At 39.3% G+C, this 17033-nt stretch overlaps 5 protein-coding genes and 1 long non-coding RNA gene across 8 annotated transcripts; all 6 read left to right on the top strand.

Annotated features, from left to right (window-relative positions):
- Window positions 1-200: 200 nt before the first annotated feature.
- LOC143151218 (odorant receptor 82a-like) lies at window positions 201-2450 on the top strand. The gene is made up of 5 exons (XM_076320131.1): window positions 201-1003; window positions 1106-1205; window positions 1830-1940; window positions 2015-2170; window positions 2252-2450. The coding sequence occupies exons 1-5, from the start codon at window positions 201-203 to the stop codon at window positions 2300-2302; spliced, it is 1221 nt and encodes a 406-aa protein (XP_076176246.1). The 3' UTR covers window positions 2303-2450.
- A 401-nt stretch (window positions 2451-2851) lies between these two features.
- LOC143151677 (odorant receptor 2a-like) lies at window positions 2852-4697 on the top strand. Its single transcript, XM_076321027.1, has 5 exons — window positions 2852-3654; window positions 3747-3846; window positions 4239-4349; window positions 4419-4574; window positions 4647-4697. The coding sequence occupies exons 1-5, from the start codon at window positions 2852-2854 to the stop codon at window positions 4695-4697; spliced, it is 1221 nt and encodes a 406-aa protein (XP_076177142.1).
- A 942-nt stretch (window positions 4698-5639) lies between these two features.
- On the top strand, window positions 5640-7235 carry Or35 (odorant receptor 35). The gene is made up of 5 exons (XM_076321026.1): window positions 5640-6451; window positions 6564-6663; window positions 6755-6865; window positions 6958-7113; window positions 7179-7235. The coding sequence occupies exons 1-5, from the start codon at window positions 5640-5642 to the stop codon at window positions 7233-7235; spliced, it is 1236 nt and encodes a 411-aa protein (XP_076177141.1).
- An 87-nt stretch (window positions 7236-7322) lies between these two features.
- Window positions 7323-15039, top strand: LOC143151675 (uncharacterized). The gene is made up of 19 exons (XM_076321025.1): window positions 7323-7342; window positions 7464-7626; window positions 7706-8547; window positions 8645-8744; window positions 9001-9111; window positions 9257-9416; window positions 9484-9720; window positions 9873-9953; window positions 10025-10116; window positions 11926-11946; window positions 12006-12021; window positions 12070-12080; window positions 12428-12518; window positions 12692-12780; window positions 13140-13978; window positions 14075-14174; window positions 14508-14663; window positions 14732-14784; window positions 14858-15039. Coding segments are annotated over exons 1-19 (3183 nt in total). The 3' UTR covers window positions 14859-15039.
- Window positions 10190-11857, top strand: LOC143151231 (odorant receptor 10-like). Its single transcript, XM_076320160.1, has 5 exons — window positions 10190-11012; window positions 11112-11211; window positions 11318-11428; window positions 11569-11724; window positions 11801-11857. The coding sequence occupies exons 1-5, from the start codon at window positions 10201-10203 to the stop codon at window positions 11855-11857; spliced, it is 1236 nt and encodes a 411-aa protein (XP_076176275.1). The 5' UTR covers window positions 10190-10200.
- LOC143151230 (uncharacterized) lies at window positions 11928-13040 on the top strand. Of its 3 annotated transcripts, none has more exons than XR_012993264.1 (4): window positions 11928-11994; window positions 12070-12157; window positions 12274-12518; window positions 12599-13040. It is a non-coding gene; the product is annotated as an uncharacterized LOC143151230 (long non-coding RNA). The 3 variants fall into 3 exon arrangements; XR_012993265.1 differs by having other exon boundaries at window positions 11928-12005; XR_012993266.1 differs by lacking the exon at window positions 12599-13040 and having other exon boundaries at window positions 12274-12587.
- Window positions 15040-17033: the final 1994 nt, after the last annotated feature.

Raw genomic sequence — 17033 nt, 5'->3', positions numbered from 1 at the left:
TCACTAAAAATTAGGTTTTTATGCGGTATAACTATCCACCGCGATGAGAACAGCCGCAACATGTTGCACTGTCCAGACAAATCGATCAGCGAACCCATCGTTCGTCGAAATCTGCGCAAGCGTTATTCTGCCTTCTACAACGATACATCTCATTTAAAATACTCGATCAGTAGCTTGTCGAGCTTCGATGAGTAACCACGATGATTAACCAATCCGTAACCATCGAGTCGAACGTCGGCAGTCTGAGCGATTACAGCCTACAATTGAATAGATGGTTTCTGAAACCGATCGGCGCTTGGCCACAATCACGATCCACTTCTAGGATCGAGAGAATGATTTCTCTCGTCTTGATAGTCGTTTGTCACTGCGCGATATCGTTCACGGTAATTCCCAGTGCGCTGCACATCATCCTGGTGGACGAAGATATTTACTGGAAAATGAAATTACTCGGTCCTCTGGGCCACTGGTTCGTGGGTGGTTTGAATTACACCACCTTGCTATTGCGCAGCAGAGAGATACGCTATTGCGTGGAGCACATTGAGATGGATTGGCGCATAGTAACGAGGATGAAGGATCACCGAATCATGTTGCAGAACGCAAAGTTCGGTCGCTACGTCGCGGGCTTTTGCGCGGCTTTCATGCAGCTTGGGGTCTTGTCGTACTGTACGGTAACTGCGCTCACTACGCAGGTGATTGTACTCGACAATGTAACCAAAACCGTGCGAATGCTGCCCTGTCCAGTTTACAAAAAGCTCCTGAACGTCGACACCAGCCCCACGAACGAAATCGTACTCGCCTCGCAATTTTTGTCCGGTTTCATCGTGAATTCGAGCGCGGTCGGTGCTTTTAGCCTCGCCACTGTTTTCGCGGCACACGCTTGCGGCCAATTGAACGTTCTAAAGACCTGGATCACCGAATTCGTCAACGAGTCCGATGGCAACGACAAACACGTCTACTTTAACGAAATAGGAGTGATCGTCGAGCACCATCTGCGCGTTTTGAGGTAAAATTAAACTTATTTACTCGTTTTTTGGGTACCTTTAATGGAACAGAGATTTATATATAAAATAGCCAGTTCTGCGATTCCTATGCATGTTAATTGCAGTTTCATATCGCGTATCGAAGATTTGATGAATCGGATATGTTTCATGGAATTATTTAAGTGTACACTGGATATATGCATGCTCAGCTATTACATTCTTATGGTACGCTGGTAATCGTCTTACGATATGTACATATTAAATATACGGTGTACTTTGGAATATATATCTTTTTGTGACAGAATGCGTTTTCTACTTTCAAAGTACAGTGGTGTTTCGAAAGATGCTCGCCTGTTAAGCCGTGAAATTTGAACATCGCTATTCCCCTTACCGTTAAAAAGTGCCTAGTACGTCCCAATGTAACAAAGTACGCACATAGTCGTCCAATCGTGAAAGCTTGAAATTTTTATATTTCTTTGTTTTATCTTCATCGAAGTATTGACTCATTGACGAAACGTTCCTAATGAAAATAAGACCGGACGAGATTGAAAGGATCGACTCCTGATACGTAAACAAACTCGAAGCGCGTTTATCGCCAATCCAGAACAGCGAGCACATTTCAAGGCATTATGCTATTGGCAAAAACGTCTTGCCATTGCGCAACTCACCGTTGCGCTATCGCTGTGAATAAGATTTCGTATTCCAAAAAGGTGAAATTACTTGCCATATGTTTGTATTATGTAATTCCTTGAACGTGAAAACACTTGTTTCTGTACTTTCTCTTTGCCGAATAAACTTTTACATATTTTATCGATTATTGTATCGTACTTACTGCCGTTTTTTTTACAGGAATGGGCCGATCACAATGTTCAAAATCTGACCATACATTTCGCTATACTCATATCTATGTCTTTCAACGTTTTTATAGTGTGTTACATCGGTGAAATATTAACAGAACAGGTAACGGAAACGGAGAGATGTAGACGCAACCGATTAAACCTATATTTAAGACTTATCCTGTGAATTCCTAACAGTGCAAAAAAGTTGGCGATGTGGTTTACATGACAAATTGGTATTATTTACCACATAAAACTATTCTCGATCTTGTATTGATCATTACAAGGTCAAGCTTAATCATTAAAATCACAGCTGGAAAATTAATTCATATGACCGTTTACACATTCGGCGATGTAAGTATGTACGATTGTCGTTTATGTCGGTGCACATCTCGTCGAACCTCATTGATGCGACGGAATCGTTTGTTATTCCAGGTAATGAAAACTGCGTTCGCGTATTTAAACATATTGCGCCAAACGACATGACACAAATACGCGTATTATAAGTACCACCTATTTAAATGTCATATTTGTGGATATGTTTTCACGATTCGAGTATTGCTTGTAAAATACAATGTTTGAAAAATGTTAGACAATAGCAAAGTATACATTTCTAACCTTATAATCACGATACAGGAAGGTACGATACGCCACGAATGTTTAATACACACTCACGATATCGAGTCGATGAAAACCATTTGCCACGTGTGCCGAGTAAACGTGTCACACTTGTTCCACCTAGAAATAAGTTTGTATTTGAAGTAACTATTCGTCGCGATAAAAAGGGGCTGAAGAATCGACATTAAGAGAACGCGATATATGCATTGGCGTATACGCAAAATTCACGGACTTGGAAGCGCGCTATTCCTGCTTTCTAAACGTAACTGTGTTTATCAACTGACTGTCTGGACGAATCGATCAGCGAACCCTATCATTTGCAGAAATCTGCGCAAGCGTTAACCCATCCTGTATAACGACCCGTTCCGTTTCAAATATTCGATTCAGTAGCTTGCAGAGCTTCGATGAGCAACCACGATGGTCAAACGATCCGCGATCAACCGGACGAATCTTAACAATCCGAGCGATTACAGTCTGCAGCTGAATCGATGGTACTTAAAACCGATAGGCGCGTGGCCGTCATCGCGATCCACTTCCAGAATCGATAGAATAATTTCGATCGTTTTGATTGTCGTTTGTTACTGCTCAATATCGTTCACCGTTATTCCTGCCATACTGCACATCGTATTTGAAAACGAGGATATCGAAAAGAAACTAAGAGTTCTCGGTCCTCTGAGTCACTGGTTCGTTGGTGGTATCAATTACACCATGTTGCTGATGCGCAGCGAAGAGATCCGATGTTGCGTAGAACATCTGGAAACCGATTGGCGAATCGTAAAAAAGGCGGAGGATCAACAGGTGATGCTGAAGAACGCGAAGCTCGGTCGGTACGTGGCGGGCTTTTGCGCGGCTTTTATGCAGGGTAGCGTTATGTCGTATTGCCTGGTTACGGCACTAGCCACGGATATCGTTCGAGACGGCAACGAAACCAGGACAATACATCTGATGCCCTGTGCATTCTATAGAAAGGTGCTGAACGTCGAGAGGAGCCCCATGAACGAAATTGTCCTCGTCTCGCAGTTTCTATCGGGGTTCATCGTGAACTCCAGCGCGGTCGCTGCTTTCAGCTTTGCTGCTGTCTTCGCAGCTCATGCGTGCGGCCAGTTGAATGTGCTGATGAATTGGATCACCGAGTTCGTAAACGAGTCTGGGAAACGACCAAAGGAGACCTACGGCAACGAGATTGGAATAATGGTGGAGCACCATCTGAGAGTCTTAAGGTACGGTCTTGGATTTTTCTCGTTTTTATTGCCAGGAAAAGAGACGCTCCCAACTGATCAACTTTTGCGATAATCGTTTATATTAATTGCAGTTTGATATCGCGCATTGAAAACGTGATGAATCGGATATGTTTTTCCGAAATGTTCAAGTGTACACTGAATATATGCATGCTTGGCTATTACATTCTCACGGTACGCTATAGGTGCTAGAATACGTATTATAATGTAACATATTGTATACGTTATTTTGGTACGCAATGATGCTAAAAATTAAGTACAATTTTACAAACATTCATTCTATGTACAGCTCGCTTAAACTTACCATAAAGAAATCCCATTTCCGAGTAACAAATACGCGTTTCGTTGTCAAGGCATCTTTCCTTTTGCCAAAGCACTTATCGTTTTGCAACGCCATCTTGCATCAACACTGCGAACAGAAAAATTACATACTCAAAATATACGATATCTGTGACATAATCGTCTTAGTTTTTTACATATCATCACTTTGTTCTTAATGCTTTTTATGTACGATTTTGAAAAGCACCTTCGGGCCATTGTAAAAGGTAAAGTATTTGTTTTTCTAGGAATGGGCATATCGCGACTTTCAAAATCTAACTACGTATTTTTTGATAATGATTTCTATGACTTTCAACATGTTTATAATCTGTTACATCGGTGAGGTACTGACAGAACAGGTAACGAAGATGCGTAGGTGCAACCGATTAAGAACGAGGACCGAAATTCACCGAGTGAATTCTTAACAGTGCAAGAAAGTTGGTGAAGTGGTTTACATGACAAACTGGTACTATTTGCCCGGTAAAACTGTCCTTGACTTGTTACTCATTATTGCGAGGTCGAGTGCGGCCATTAAAATCACCGCCGGAAAGTTAATTCACATCTCTATTTATACTTTCGGCGATGTGAGTATGTTTGTTGTTTATATCGATACAATTCAATTGTTATTAAATTCATGGGATCGTATGTTATTTCAGATGATGAAAAGTGCTTTTGCATATTTAAATTTATTGCGACAAAGAACGTGATACGAATGCGCGTGTCGGAGAAATAGTAACACGTGTAAACTCGTAGATAGATTTGCACGATTTGATACAAAATGTATGATAACAATGTGAGTTATAAACTGCAACGATTTAAAAACCATTAGGTAAAAACGAATTGTATTCTTTTATCGTTTTGTCGTTTGGCACTATATAAGATGTTTTGAATTTTAATTGACCAACTACGAGAGCGTGTAAATTCTATATTATACAGAGGCACTTAAAATAAAAAAATCAATTTACACATATAAATATAGGCTTTGGAATCGCCTCGTTGGCGCGCTTGTTATTGAAGATCGATTAAAAACCAAACTAAAATGAGCAGCTGTAGATTGAAATATTAAAAAGCAAATTCTGGTATACAAGACGTACAGAGCATCGAGTACAATGATAATCGATTAAACAAATTGAATGTACTATCGATAGATTAACCTTGGAATCACGACAATAATACACGATGGAATTAAAACGATTCTGACTTATTTTGATTGCCTTTATATTCTATACACTCTCAAAGACTAAATTAGAAACACTCTAAACTTAAAATTCTTATAAAAAGTTCTTTGTAATCGCGTGAACGAAACTCGTGCCTTATTAAACTGTTTATTTATTTAAGAGAATGTATACCGTGTGATTTACAAAGTATATAATAATAATTTTAAACTTCCGCTGTGTAATCTGTTCTTATACATTTTTCCAAATTCTACGGTTACATAGTTCTTATCGGTAATATCGTTCAGCGTCGTACTCTCACTAGTAATTCGGAGAGTTCAACTGCACTGTCGTATCCTCTCAAGCTATCCTATTCGAACAACACGAGACAAAGCGGTAGGCACATGCGCAAAGTTGATCCTTTTGGAAATCGATGATCGCTCTGCACGTCGTTGCATCTGTCAGTCGAGTGTACACTTTCCACTGACTAGTATCATGATGGAAATTACGTCCGTGGCCGACACCTCGGACAAGGATTGGATATACAGTGTCCAAATAAATCGTTGGATATTAAAGGCGATCGGTGTCTGGCCGCTTTCGTTGTGTGTCAGCACAACGGAGAAAATCAATTCAGTGGCTCTCGCGTTAATCAGTGCCTTTCTCATAGGGTTTCTTCTCGTTCCGTGCACTTTGAGCACCGTACTCGATAATGTGAACGATCTGGATGCGAAAATAAAAATGATCGGCCCGCTCAGTTTTTGTGTAATGTCCGCGATCAAGTACTACGTTCTCGTTACGCGCGGTGCCAAAGTAAGCAAATGCATCGGAGAGATACGCTCCGATTGGGTACGAACCAGTTCGGAGCATCGTGATCAAGATAGGAAGATCATGATCGAGAGCGCCAGATTTGGCAGGTCTTTGGCCCTATTTTGTGTGGGATTCATGTACTCCGCAGGGTTCTTTTATACTATCATAATGCCATTGTGCAGCAAAAAAACGGAAATCATAAACAACGAAACGGTCAGATCTCAGGCTTTCCCGATCTACCGTGGTCTTTTGGATCCACGAACTAGCCCCTCGTTCGAGATCGTGCAATTGATGCAATGTTTGGCCGGGTTTGTCGCATACTCGGTTACCGCTAGTGCTTGCAGTCTGGCTGCTGTGTTTGCTGTGCACGCATGTGGACAATTCAGGATCCTCGAGGTGAAATTGGACGAGTTGATTAACGGTGTAACGGTAAAGAGCGATTCGAAACTTTCCGAGCAACGATTGAGCGATATCATCGAGCATCATCTACAGATACTTCGGTAAAGAATTAAAAGATATTTTCGAAACACGGGAAAGCGATTTGTATCGAATCGGCTATAGGCGCTCCTCCTGAGAATGTAATCGCAATGAATGTAATCGGGGATGTTCCAGTTTTATATCTCAAATTGAAGAACTTCTGAACGGGATATGCTTGGTCGAACTCGTCGGGTGCACGTTAAATATATGTTTTCTAGGATATTATTTACTCACCGTAAGGAGTATAACCAAAATATTATGCGTTACCACTGGATTTAACCTGATGTTTAAATCACGATTAACAAATTTCGTTGTCAGTTTTCTAGGAATGGGAGAAAAGTGAAACTATAGGAACATTGACCTATTGTATGTTGCTGATATCTTTCACGTTCAACATTTTCATACTGTGCTATATAGGTGAAATTCTGTCCGAACAGGTAGTTAATGTAATATAAATATCAATAATAATTATTAATCCTTACCTAAAGTTAAATATACGATACTCATACGTTTCGCTTTAATGGTACAGTGTATAAACATCGGCTTGTCGGCATACATGATCGATTGGTATTATTTGCCAAGAGAAGAAGCACTCGGTTTGATACTGATATTCGCCGTATCAAACTCTTCGATGAAGTTAACGGCTGGGAAGCTGGTCGAGTTGTCTCTTCCCAGTTTCTGTAGCGTAAGTAAATCAAATTACATTACACGATACGCGAATATGTTTCAATTGAGATCTTCTTATTGTAGGTAGTAAAATCGGCGTTGGCATATTTGAGTCTACTTCGTACGCTTACAACGGCGTAGAAAAATTTTGTTCGATTGCCCATTAACGAATATACGAAACCGCCGAAAAACCACTTTTATTGAAATTTATAAAAAATTTAGACAACTATGAGTACCCTAGCGTACAAGTATAAGAAATATTTGAGAATATTACCTTTTTCCGTTCGCAATGAAATTTAAATTCCTTGCGCAACATTTTCACTTTGATTTCAAAATTATTCAGCATACGTTCAAATAATATTGTACAAGTGGTTTCAATCGTATTTTCTTTCTTCGTCCCTTCCCCTCAAATATATATCACGATAAACAGAGGGATCAAAATTGCCTTTTGTTTACTGGTCGTTCTGGCACTCTGGTGAACCCATCGATAGCAAAACCACGTTTGTCACACTGCTATCGATCAGGAAATAAAGTTTGGTTTCTTCGAAACGTTACCGTTGCGCTTGCGTCGACCAAACCTGTGCGAACGTTGGTTCTGAGTGGTTGTTCAGTCGGCGACGCGCATCGTGGGCGTGAAGATGCGTCAATCGACCAACTTTGACGACCACCTGTGGAACAACCATTATGAAAGCGACATACAGTACACGTTTCAATTATTCCTATGGATTCTGAAGCCGATCGGTATTTATCCTTTCATCTACAGCCGTGCAAACAAGCTCGAGCGAATGGTCTCGGTGGTGTTGATATTTGTATGCTGCACTATCGTGCAATTTGTCATCGTACCGTTCGGGTACTACATTCTGTTCTACGAGAAAGATATGAACGTGAAGATTAAATTCCTTGGTCCGCTCACATTTTGCGTCACATCGTTCTTCAAGTACGGTTACCTGAGTCTGAAGGGGCCAGTCTTCGAGCGCTGCATCGAGCACGTGGAGAGAGACTGGCGATTTTTGCGTGACCAGAATCATCGTGCCATCATGATCAGACACGTGACCATGAGCCGGAATCTCCTCACTCTGTGCGCTCTATTCATGTACCTGGGCGGCCTATCCTATCACACGATTATGCCGTTATTGTCCAAGAGGAAAATCAACGAAAACGTCACGACCAGACCGCTGACTTACCCCGGCTATGAAGTGTTTTTCAATATCCAGGAGAGCCCCACGTACGAGATCGTATACTGTATGCACTGCTTCTACGTTTTGGTAACCGGTAATATCACGATGGCCGTGTACAGTTTGACCGTGATCTTCACGAGCCACGCTTGTGGACAGATAGAGGTACAGAGCTCGCGATTGGAACACTTGATCGAGGAAAAGAGATCGGCGCCAAAGATCACGCGCCATAAAGACCGTATAGCGATCGTCGTGAGAAATCACGTGGAGATATTAAGGTAAGATTGATTGGTGTCGATTGCACCATTGAAACGGTATCGATCGTACATAGGTTTTTTATAATAATATGTTAGAGTAGGAACCATGAAATTTCAGATTTATGAAAAACGTGGAGAAAGCGTTGCAGGAGTTATTGTTAATGGAAATAGTAATGTCTACTTTATTAATATGCTTACTCGAATATTACTGCATAATGGTAAAGAAAATGGTGGAACAGCGAGCATTAGAACCCAATTAAACAAGTGTTGATCGTGTTGGGTTTTTTTCGTTCGAATGTCGTCCGTATGAATTTGCCTGTATGTTCGAGTCAATCATTAAACGTTGCACGCATTCGAACGAGAAGAACTTAACGCGAAAGTATTCGTCTAAGTCAGCCCTTATTGCACAACTCGAAATTAAACGTTTACATTATTTTACTATAGAAAATTACTACAATCATTAACATCCTTTAGGAATGGGAAACTAGCGATTCGGTCGCCATACTAACGTACGTTATTCTGCTGGTTTCTTTCACGTTCAGCATAGCTATATATTGTTACGTGGGCGAACTTCTTCTTGGACAGGTATTTTGAGAAAACACGTAATCGATTTCGAGGCTCTATTCGTTCATACTCTGGTCACTTCGTACATACTCATTCGTCACCAATTTTTGAACGTAGACGCGAAGTTATTTAACCATTGGCATAATAGGCATGAGTCTTGTATCAGGGTAGCAAAATTGCATCGGCTTCCTACGAAACCGATTGGTACAATCTGCCAGGAAGGACAGCACGCGGCATCGTTTTGTTGCTCGCTGTAACGAAATATCCACCTAAACTAACGGCTGGCAAGATATTTGATCTGTCGTTGAATACGTTTGGCGTTGTAAGTCATTTTTATATCGTAGATTAATCGCAAAAGAAACTTTTAATAATCGGTGCTTTACTTATTTTTAGGTGTTACAATCGTCGTTAGTATATTTGAACATGCTGCGAACGGTCACCGATTCTGTTTGAAATTATTAAGTAAAAATTATACTTTAATCGTACATAATTTGTCTACCGGTTATTCAGCGAGCTGTTTAACTGGCGTTGAAAAAATTATGTGTCGACTGCTTTCAATAAATAGAGTAGAATTTACTCTAGTTTTTCAGATCTATAACAATGATTGTTATCGAACAATCACAAAGATAGGTAAGAATCGAAATTGATGTATGTTTATCGATTGAAAAGATTCTTAATTATACGCCAATCTTTGAAAGAGGGAAAGGGGGTGAATTTAGAATCGATAATAGGATAAAAATGTCACCATATAACGTCGTCATATAACGATATATTCATACCAGTTTGCTTTGCAGATTGTATCGTGGAAAACGTATTCGTAATAAATTCTAGATATATTTGCACTCACGCTATTAATGATCAACGTAATTCTCACTTATAATGTACATTTTTCGTAATTAGAATGTATGTAAAATACAAGACGAAAATTGACAAGAAATCGCGTATGATTATCGACGATTGCTTCCTCCTAGATTATTCCGCAGTCACTGTATAGTATGTCGCGTGCAGATCACGAAACAAAATCACGTATACGCGCTTGCGTTCTAACAATGTTGACCAGCAATTTTCTGCCACGACGTTCAGTCGATGGCGTGCAGTTGAGGCGTCACCATGCATGATCGATCATACAACCGAGTCGACGACCACCCGAGAAACTCTAATTACGAGAACGATATAAACTATACTTTGGAAATGTGTCGATGGATCCTGAAACCAATTGGCATTTGGTCGTACGTCTACAGTCGCACTAGCAAACTAGAAAAAGTTACTTCGATCGCATTATTAATCGCATGTTTCTCCTGTTTGTTCTTCATCATTGTACCTTCCAGTCACTACATCTTTTTCGTCGAGAAAAACGTACAGACAAAAGTGAAGTTGCTCGGTCCAGTTGGTTTCTGCGTATCGTCCGCGATCAAATACTGCTACCTTGGTCAAAAAGGTGCAATCTTTGGACGCTGCATCAAACACGTGGAAAAGGATTGGAAGACGGTGGACAGCCGCAGTGATCGTACCATTATGTTGAAGCACGCGTCCATCAGTCGAAATCTCATCACCTTGTGCGCCGTTTTTCTTTACAGCGGTGGCATGTCGTATCACACCGTAATGCAATTTCTGTCCAAAGAAAGAACGAAGAGAAATTCCACCATAAGACCGTTGACGTATCCAGGTTACGACGCGTTCCTTGATACTCAGTCCAGTCCATCGTACGAAATTGTGTTTTGCATTCACTGTTTATCCGCCATGGTCATGTACAGCGTTACAACGGCCGCTTATAGCTTGGCCGCGATTTGTGTTACACACATTTGTGGTCAGATACAGATCCAGATATCACGATTGAAAAACTTAGTTGAAAAAAGACAAGGGAAAGACAGCCGTCGTATCACTTTGGCCAACATTGTTCGAGATCACGTCGAAATCTTAAGGTAAGAAGCCCTGTTGCTTTCAAGATACTGAGCATTGATTTCTCTTATATTTGATGAAAAGTATGGACGTTAGAAAGCCGCTTGCACTGGACATTTTAGATTATCTAAGAACGTTGAAGAAGCTCTACGCGAGATATGTTTGACGCAAATCGTGGAGTCTACGTTGATTATATGTTTGCTCGAATACTATTGTTTGGTGGTAAAAAATTGTATCTATCGCAACTTAGGTTAAACTAGCAATTGGACATATCGTTTCTTCGTAATAATGGAGAGGGAGATGTTCATCGATGTCATTGTGTTTCTAGGAATGGCAAAATAGCGATGTGATTGCAATTGCCACGTACTTCATGTTGTTGATCTCCTTCATTTTCAATATATTGATATTTTGCTATATAGGCGAAGTTCTATCGGAACAGGTAATTTACGAAGAAATCGCGCTTAATTTAAGTTTCTCGTCAACTAGATCGTGCATTACTTCTACAAATTTTGCTCGTCAATTTTTCCTCGAACTTAATTAAAATTGGTAACTGCTATAATAGATACTTGATTCAATCAGTGCAGCCAGATAGGTCCAGCTGCCTATGACATCGAATGGTACAATTTGCCGGCAAAGAAAGCTTATGGTCTCGTTCTGCTGAGTGCTATATCGCTCTACCCGCCAAAAATTACTGCTGGAAAAATATTCGAATTATCTCTAAATACTTTCGGCGCGGTAGGTGACTTATTCTGAAATAATATTCCACGTTCGGAGGAGGACGGACAAAGACTGAAAACCTAATAATTTGTAGGTGTTAAAGTCGTCGGTAATTTACTTGAATTTACTTCGAACGGTAACCAATTGGTAAAGGAACTTTTACTTTTTTTCTATGGTGATGAAACTGTTATTATGTAGTCAAGCTAAATTTTTTTACAGATTTTCTATACGCCGCATTCCGTAAGACACAATTAGCGAAAAGTATCTACATGAATTCTGAGTCTTAAGGTAATAAGTAGGTAATGAACGATTTTGGTAACGGCTAATGAATGTTTACGGTTAATTACCTATTTTTTATTTTAGTGGAAACAAACGTTGACGTCTTCTAATATATATCTTATACCGATGTTTCTGACGACATTAAATTATTCACACCTATGAAATCACAGAGGTATGCTATCAGTATACGCCTACTTCAGCACACACGAAATAATTGCTGCTACACGCTGAAAATAATATTACAACGATACGTTGTATTCGACATTGTTTCGCTCTTTTACTTTTCAGTTACTTCTCTCACTTTTACATGAAAATTGGCTCCAGTATGGATCAATTCTATGGAGATGGATCGAAGGTTTATAGGGAATGTAAGTGCGCTCGTACTAAACGGCACAGGACAACATTGATTTCGTTTCCTCGATTGCCATATAAAAATTTCTAGAAATATCTAGAAGAATCTTCGATACTGCAGATAACAAACATTAATGGTCGTACAACAAGACACTTTGTGCAAGATTGTTGTAACTTACTTGGTCAGTAACAAATAACGTCCTTTATATTGGTCTCTTGCTACACGGTAAAATGCTTTCATTCGAATTAAAAATATTTTCAGATTTTCTGCATGTATGAAACTTCTGCTCATCGCATTCGAGGAATAATGTTTTCCAAACCAAGTTTAGTATATATTGAAATTATCATTGGAAAGAAGAAGCTAAATTCTTGACATTGTTTGAGCGTTCTTCGAATCAATACGAAACATACATTCTTATAATTCTGATCAGTGATAAGATATACGTTATACGTCGATAATATGCGTCGATAGGAAATACAAATGGCAATAACATACGTAAACTATTACAATAAAGTTTACTTGCCGGATCATACTGTAGCAGAAATATAAAAATTGCATTATCGAACGAATGGATGACAAACACTTCGCAATAGTTCACCGGCGCTTGGACGCTTTCCTCGTCATCTGACGGCTCTATAAATAAAAAATGTGCAAAAAATTGCTCACCGCTATCGATGATTATATACCACTGTAGTTGTTCTGACCTCGCATGTATTATATACTTTGCACGTACTTTTCGTTTACATTTACGCGCTTGCGTTCTATCAACATTATACCATCCATTGTGTGTCGTATGCTTCAGTCTGGTGCACGCACTAACGTTGCCACCATGTGCGATCGATCGTATGAACGAAGTGCCGACCAATTTAAGAACTCCAATTACGAACACGATATAAACTATGCTCTAGAAGTGTGTCGATGGGTTTTGAGACCGATTGGCATATGGCCTCTGATTTACGATTGCAATAGCAAATTCGAGAAATTCGTTTCGATGTGCTCACTAATAATATGTTTCTCCTGTTTACTTTTCTTCCTTATACCTTTCCTTTACTACATGTGCGGCGACGGGAACCCAAAAATTAAAGTCAAATTGCTCGCTTCGATCATCTTTTGCCTAGCGTCCACGATTAATTACTCTTGTCTTGTCGTAAAAAGAACACTTTTCGCACGTTGCATCGAACACATTAAGAGAGATTGGAAACTTGTGAACGACCCAAATCACCGTAAAATCATGTTACGACACGTTTCTATTAGCAGAAATCTAAGCGCATTGTGCGTCACTTTCCTTTATAGCGCTGGATTGTCGTATCACATCGTGATGCCATTGTTCAAGGCAAGTGCAAAGGGAAATCAGACCGCAAAATCCAAATCCTTAGCTTATCCTGTCTACGATGCGTTCTTTGATACTCGATCTAGTCCAACCTACGAAATCATGTTCTGTATTCAATTCTTTACCAGTCTTATGAGGCACAGCATTACGCTCGGTACATTCAGTTTGGCAGTGCTTTCTGTAACTCATATATGTGGACAGATACAGATACAGATATCACGTTTGGAAAATGTAATTGAGAGGATGCAAGCGAGCAATTATCAACGCAACTTTTTGGCCATTATTGTTCACGATCATGCCGCAATCTTAAGGTAAGCAGTATGCCGATTAATGATAAGAGTCGCTTATTCCTTTTACACTTTTCCAATAGTGCGAACGTCTAAAATCGTTTTCAATGAGTATTTTAGATTTTCGAAGAACATTGGAAAAGCTTTGAGCGGGATTTGCTTGATACAGATCGTAGGGACTACATTGATTATATGTTTGCTGTCGTATTATTGTTTGAAGGTAAACAATTAAAATATCAAATTCTCCATAGTTATGCGAAACATTTACAAATAACATCATATTTTCAGGACTGGCAAAGTAAAAATATGCTTGCGATAACAACACATGGGATTTATTTGATCTCCTTTACTTTTAATATACTGATATTTTGTTACACGTGTGAAATTTTGACCGAACAGATACTTACAAATGTATAACTTCTGATTTATATTTTTTAATTACATTCAGAATTTTTAATCATTGTAAAGTCTTCTCGTGCACTTTATCGATAAATTTTTGGTCAAACTTTGTTAAAACTGATTGCCTTTATAATATATACTAATCTTTTATCAGTGTAACCAAATTGGTCCAGCCTCTTATGACATCGAATGGTACACTTTACCGCCAAAGAAAGCTTACGATCTTATTCTCTTGAATGCCATATCACTTTATTCACCGAAACTTGTAGGCGGGAAGATAATCGACTTATCCCTGAATACTTTCAGCAATGTAGGCGCTTTCTTCTAAATTTCATTTATTTTGTAAACGATGATCTTTTACAATTTAACATTTTTCAGGTGTTGCGGACGGCAATGGTCTATTTCAATTTACTTCGGACACTTGCTGATTGGTAAAGAAACATTGTTTCGTTAACATTGTCTTAGTGCAATTGTCATTGTGTAACTAGATTATATCTTTTACAGACATTCACTTTATTTGTGAAACGTATTTAACGATATGTAACCACATTAATTAAGGGGGTTTCTTCATTTGTCGAATCAAGAAAATCGACTTTCTTTTTGTAACGTTTTCTTATAGTTCAATCTCCTGAGATTCGTGTGCATAAAATATTATAAAAGGATTCAAATAAAAATAACGGAGTGTGTCAGAGAATGGATGATTCCCGGATTTAGAAAAATAAGTTCTTTCGAAATTATGTTCTTTAAATCATTTGTCACATATTATACTATTTAAATTATATTTTTGTTTGTCAAATTGTTTTTTTTATGTATTATTCTGGTACGAACGATAATCACACCCATATAAATTAAAATTGTCCGGAGGATGAATACAACAACCCCGCTTACGACAACCATAGAGGCCAACCTTTTTTCGTACATCAAAAATATTTAATAACTTAATAATTATGAACACACGAAATGTAGATCATAAATATCGATCGAAAAATGATGTTTCAAATGCTAATATACCCTTAAGGATTTACTCAAATTCATATAATCTTGAATTTTATAACGATAATGACTGTCACATCTTATTAATTAATTCATACTTTCAATGATAAGCTGTACTCTATTTCTGAGAACGAATTTGGATATTTTTTAACATATTCTTCACTGATGCATTTAATCAATTTATACTGTTCGCACTGATGTAATCATAAAGGCATGTATCGTTTGGTCTATGCGTTTGGAATTAGCGTTTCGGAAGTCTCGTTAATAATGTACCTTGACGAACAATTGCATTGTTCTGACTTACGGTTACAATCTCTTTTACAGAACACTGGCAGCAATTTCTACCGAACATGTAGAAGGTTTGCGGAAATTGCGGATCATCGTAACATTGTGACAAAGCATATCATTAACACACAGAAAGCAACCAATGTATTTACAATTTTACTTGGACGAGTACGACCATTACCAAAACAGAGAAGTATTGAGTTCATTAGTTGCTCTAAGAAAGTTGCTTAGCGAAATATTGATGACACATTACGGATATACTATACCTACGTATCTACAATTAAAAGGTAATACAAGAAACCGTTGTTGGCACGTTACAAATTATTCTATTATACGAACCAATTACACTGACCAACAAATTGAAACTTTATTTCTACTTTGCAATAACCAGTGACTGATTCTTGTAGAGCCAGACACCTCACATCAGAATCCGGAAGTCTCATTTTCAACAAAAATGAGATATTACGTAGTTCCTCTGCAGAATTTTTGTATTTTGACGAAAAATTCTGTACCTAGGACAAAAAGTTTACCCTGGATCGGATTCAGCAGACATTTCTAAAGAAGCAACTCCCTGGCAAAAGTGTGGGAACGACTTACCTTTCGAGCAGGACGAGAAAATATTCATCGACAACACGTGTACAGTGGTTTGCCATCTGGTCCCTGCTACTCACTTGTTTCGATTCGACAGGGCCGTGACTATGGGTAACCAATGCCGAGAGTTAGGTTCAATGCGGCATTCACTATGAACTTTCTTCTAATACTTCAGGGCTCTTTCCTTTTTTCTAATATATTTCTGTAAATACCAATCATTAAACTATGATGTACTCCTTAATCAATTTCAATTAACAGAAATTCCATTAATGTGATATTCTAAGTTCGCAGCCAATTAGCTCGGTACTACCCGCGACGAATACTTATCGTTCGTCGCGAATAATACCGATTACCAGGTCTCACCACGCGGAGGTTGCTGCGAGCGGAGACCCGGAGGGAGATAGATGGAATCAAAGTTCCATCGATCTCCCTCGATACGCGGTACAAACGAAATTACTAAACTCCAGAGATAGAAGGAATCAATGTTCCTTCGATCTCCTCGTTTAGTTCTGCCGAGCAATAACATTATGGAAAAATGAGGCAAAATTGGGAAAGACGCGACGCGAACCGTGGAGTTGTTCCTACTAGTTCGGTCCCGTTTCCCCTCAGTGGGCCAGATTCTCAAGGAAATGCGCGACGCCGTCCACTCCACTAGAGGAGTGCCCCGTTTCTCTCAACTCCGCAGCCAGGAGCCACGCAGAGCGTGGACCCGACTCACGGAGGATGACGAAGAGAGGGTCTTATGGAACAAGGGCTTCCGCAGGGACCGGTGCGAACACCTGCCCCTGTGTTCGCAGCATTTTCTCTCTCA

Source organism: Ptiloglossa arizonensis, chromosome 9 (genome assembly GCF_051014685.1).
Source record: "Ptiloglossa arizonensis isolate GNS036 chromosome 9, iyPtiAriz1_principal, whole genome shotgun sequence".
Taxonomy (NCBI): domain Eukaryota; kingdom Metazoa; phylum Arthropoda; class Insecta; order Hymenoptera; family Colletidae; genus Ptiloglossa; species Ptiloglossa arizonensis.
Note: the sequence above shows the minus strand (reverse complement) of the source record. Positions and strands in the feature narration are given on the sequence as shown.